The 4923-nt window shown below is 47.8% G+C and overlaps 1 protein-coding gene across 1 annotated transcript; it reads right to left on the minus strand.

The window, feature by feature from the left end:
* Positions 1-567: 567 nt before the first annotated feature.
* On the minus strand, positions 568-1975 carry LOC106436044. The gene is made up of 3 exons (XM_013877004.2): positions 1685-1975; positions 1128-1597; positions 568-967 (listed from the first exon to the last, which is right to left on the minus strand). Exons 1-3 carry the CDS (start codon positions 1973-1975, stop codon positions 568-570), a joined length of 1161 nt encoding a protein of 386 aa, XP_013732458.2.
* Between the last annotated feature and the right edge of the window lie 2948 nt (positions 1976-4923).

Raw genomic sequence — 4923 nt, forward strand, 5'->3', positions numbered from 1 at the left:
ATTTCTCGCAGTTTAGAGTCTGGTATGACTAGGATTGTTTATGCAAGATAGAGAAGTTTTCGTATTATTGCGGAAGTTTTCAAAAATATGAAGTACAACAATGCATATTTTAAAAATATGGGAGTATACGCGTATGTATATACCTACCCACCCCCCCCCCCCCCTTTTTAAAGAGGGGGATAGCTGAACTCGCCTTTCGGCGAGCGGCCCACGTACCTCTTTCGAGGATCAAGCCATCTCGTAGTTCTGTTTTGGCCGCGAGTAGGTTTACTCATTTTCGGCGGTCGCGTCGATCGTTTCAGTCATGCTGACTTTAGATGGGTCGACGGCCTTTTCCGGGTTTGTCTCCTCCGGTTGGGTGAAGGCATCGTGACTAGCATGCTGCTGTTTTAGGTCCGTCACTGGGGACGATGTTGCATCATCTTTTTTCGAAGCGTTTTCAGCCAGATGCTGAGTTATCTTCGCTCGTTTCGGTTTTGCGGTCTCTGTGATTTGTGTCAGCTTATGTTCAGCGAGAAAACAAAGTCGTGACTGCTTCTGGCATCCCCAGATAGCAGAAATTCCGTTCTAGGTTGGGAATTTGACGCCCAAGTGATAGGTAGGTGGGACTGCCTTCATAGCGTTGAGCCAATGAGTTCCCACGATGATGTTGTAGATGGCTGGATGATCGACCACTGCAAAGTCGACTATCTTCGTTACCTCTTTCGCCATGACTGGAAGCTTGATTGACCCGAGGGTCATTGATGTCGTGCCTGAGAAACCAGTTAGTGGTTTCGGTATCAGTACGACTTCGCCGAGCTCGATGTTCATCCTCTTAAGGGTGTCGCGGAAGATGACATTAACCGTGCTTCCGGTGTCCACAAGGATTCTGGCGACTTCAAGGTCTCGGATGACAAGGTCTTTGACGAGTGGATCACAGTGAGGCTGGTCTATCCCGCCAGTTTTTTCCTCCTCGAAGATGATTGCACTGTTTTAAACGTCTCGGGGCGGGCACCAGGTCGGCCAGTTCGCACTTGTTTCAGCTTTACGCTGGTAAGCCTTGATGGCCGAGACCGTATCATTGCAGTACTGTGATCCTCCGATGATCATGTTTACCCTACGGCGATTGCTGTCCCTTGTCGTCTTGCCTCGTTCCGCGCTTATCTCCCGATTGGTTTCCCTGAGGAGGAGCTTCCGGGGGTGAAATTTTGTCAGTCTTTGGGGGACGATCCGTCTCACGGATGAGATCCTTGACCCTAGTGATTTCGGAGAGTTCCCCGGAGAGTAGCTTCGCCGCCAATCTTGCACCAAGGACTGTACAGTTGATTGTGGCGTGTCCTCGGGTCTGATGGAACTCGCAGTAGGTGTTCTCGTAGTAGTTGGGGTTTCGGGTCCATGTATTGCCTGAAGTCCTACCCTGCTCTGAGTTGATCGCGTAGTTATGCGCTCCCTGGAGTTCTTCTCCCTCATGATGGACGTACTTGTCGTTACGAGAGCTTTTCTTCTTGGGCTTTTGGTCTGCGTCCTTCGAAGACGATTTCGTCGGCTTAGGTTTTTGCGACAGGACTCTCGTCTCTTCTTCGATGATGATGTAGTCGGTTGCTTTGTGAAAAGCATCCTGGATCGTACGCGGCTTGTCGAGGGTTATCCACTTTCTGAATTTCGACTTGTACCAGAGCGTCTTTCTGAGCGCGTCGATGGCTACCTTGTCGCTAATTCTGCTGACCCTGGACATGACTAGCTTGAACCTGCTTATGAAATCACGGAGAGGCTCGTCTTCCCTTCGGGAAAGGCTCCAGAGGTCGACGTCGGAGGTTTCTCTATCTATGAACATAGAGTAGTGTTTGACAAACTCTGATGCGAGCTGGCGAAAAGTTCCGATTGAGTTCTGCTTAAGGCAGGAAAACCACTCGAGAGCTGCCCCTTCCAGGTTTTCGATGAAAAGGCAACAATAGCCAGCGTCTCTCTCGGTTTCTCTGAGTCTGGCTCTCCCCATGGTGATCTGGAAGGCTTGGTTTCGGCGATGCGAGCCGTGAAGGGCGTTTTTTGCGCTTCCTCCGGCAACTAGTCGATTTCAGGGGCGGCGCTAGTAGCGTTATGGATCTGGGATTTCAGGGCCCTTACTTCCGCAACAGTCTTTTTTATGTAATCGCGAAGATCGCGAATATCTGGATCCCCACCGGTAGCCATTCGAGCCTCTCGACGTCTGGTGTGAGTAATTTCGGCCTGCTCTTCAGCCAGCTTCTCCTGCTTAACCCAGAAGATATTTTCTTCTTCTTCGGTCATGGGCTTGCTGAACGGAGAATCTTCCCAAGCCGTCTGGCTCCTGGTTCTTCTTGGATGTATGTCAGCATCTTCTTCCGTATCATCGGATTGATCGCTGGGATCCAAGTTGACACGTTCAACTTCGTCGATCCCTGTATCCTTTATTGGAGACAAAAGGGTTTTCGGGGTCCCGTCCTTCGGCAGGAGATGTTTCGCTAGGGTTTTGCCCTGTGGGATGTTCCCGCGAAGTTCCAGGCCTGTCGTGTGGGGTTGTGAAGTCGAGTCTTCGTCCGCGAATCTTTGTTGATCCGCGGGGAAGGACCGCTCGTGTCCTTGCTGTTTAAGGTCTTGACCTGTTTAGACAAGGTGTCCACGAGCTTATCTTGTTCTTCCGACATTTTTTCATAGGCGGAGAACATCTTTTTAAACTCCTCGAGAGTCGTGGCGTTGGCTACTGCGTTTGCCACGGAAACGTCTGCTGCTGAAGTGTTCTGACCATTGTTGCGTCCTCCGTTGTGAGGAGTTAGCATGGCGTTGGAGTCGTCACCTGCCATGTCTGATCGAGTGTTGTGGCTGTGAGTTAGATTGATCCGTAACCCCCCCCCTTCTAGCGCCAAACTGTGGGAATCGAAATTCACACCGTCGATTTCCGTTCAAATTAGGAAAGTTAGGAAAACCCTTATTTCCCAGAGTTCCCGGATATCTGCTAAACCACACGCCAAGCAATCAGAACACGAAAGTAAAGATTAAAAGAAATAAGAAATCGTAAAAAAGAGCAAAAGGAGTCTTATTCTGAATTCGCGTATGAGCGTTACAACAAGGTAGAAGCCTCGGCTATGAGAGCTGTCGGCGAGATTCCTAGTTTTAACAACCTAAGACTTCACAACCTAGTTGAGTCGCAGCTCGAAATAACAAAAACGGAAAGTTGCCTAAATGCTTCAAGTGCTAAGTTTACTCTGAAAAAGTTCTCTGATAAAGTTCTCTAAAAAAGTTCTCTGATAAAGTTCTCTAATAAAGTTCTAGAACTCCTTATATACTCCCTCCAAGGTCGGTTTAAGCTTTCCTGTTATGCCCTTTGGCCGACTTTAGCATCTTTCGGAAATATTCCATTTTCCTCGATCTTCGTAATTATCTTCGGAAACTTAACATTTATCTTCGGAAATTTAACATTTATGCTTTCTCGCGGATAAAATATAAACCGTAGTAGTACTGATGGGCTTTTACCAAATAAAATCGTAAGTGGGCTCTTAGTCCCGTTTTAGGCCTCTTTGGGCCGTTTTTGGACTTATCGCGTTTATTACGATTTTTGAATAGTTTACCGCAGTTTTTATCGTAATGTCTCAACGACAACTCCACTTAGGATGGAGTAAGGGACAGTATAGCCGTAGTTAGTAAGAGGTCGTATCGAGGTTTAGACGAGAGTGCATGAATTTTTGTCGTCCCGATAGTTTTGGGTTGGATCGGCGTTCCGGGACAGACCACTCGACGATCGTCTAGTGGCCTGCTTGGGCCGACCACTCGATGATCGTCGACTGATTCGATGCTCAGACCGTTCGACGTGTCGTGTGGGTCGATGGTCCGTTTGCTCGAATAGTTCGATGTTCGTTGGTCGACTTAAGTTTTCCTTTCGAGCATGTTTCCGAATGATTGGTTGATTGCTTTGATATTACGGACATATCTTTCTTAAAAATTCTTTTCAGTAATCTTTTTACAAAAGTTAGTTCTTTCATTTCTTTTTTAAATATAGTTTCTGTGGGCTTTCAGGCGTTAATTCCGTCGTAACCATTTTTGACCCCAACAAGGCTCAACTATATCCTGCTTAATAGCGATGTCCACCCTTAGAGCATTTACTAGGTCTTACATGGTGGTTCTTCCTGATTATCCACTTCCAGGCCATCAGAATCAAGGGTACAACTACATCCACGAGACCATCCTCACTCAGACCAAACGCATGCCTATTGAAGCATGTTTGTAAGTCTATCTACATTCGTCCAGGCCATGACATCATGCCCACTGGGTTCACCGACGAATACACTAGCTGATCTGGACAACGTGTCTGTATCGAGTCAAGGATTACTCCCCATTCTCCAGGCCATACATCTCCAATCAGGCTGTGAATTCTTTCAGACCGAGCGCAAGTACATCTGAGCATTATCGACGATAAAGTTTGATGGCCCAGGTTACGAGCCGACGTCCTACTCCAACCTCAACGAGGAACTTGATACTACGGTGCAACTCAGGAAGTCCTATGAAGAAAACCATGTTATTTCCTACCTTCAAACATAACACCAGAAAATAAGGGGCAAACTGTTGGGGAAAAATATTCCATGAAGAGATTACTCCAGCTTTGCCTTCCAGGTTCCTGCCTCCCAGGTCTACAGGCACGACTTATAGGCCCCCAAGAGGTCTCGGAAGACCATCTTCATCTACAGGCTTATAACCGACAAATCCCTGCGATTACTGTCAACTAGATGAAGATATATGCTCCCTGCAGCACGTCTACAACTCTACTTACCGGCTCAGGCCACGATCTCCAGCTCATCAGCAGGGTCCCTCCATGCTCACTGAAGCACCTCGACACATCATGCTCACCGCAGCATATCGACAGGTCTACCATCTGTTCCAGCCATGTGCCCCCTAGAACAGATGACTCCTACCAACTACAGAGCTACGTGCTCC

This window comes from Brassica napus, chromosome C3 (assembly GCF_020379485.1).
Source record: "Brassica napus cultivar Da-Ae chromosome C3, Da-Ae, whole genome shotgun sequence".
In the NCBI taxonomy this organism is placed as follows: Eukaryota; Viridiplantae; Streptophyta; class Magnoliopsida; order Brassicales; family Brassicaceae; genus Brassica; species Brassica napus.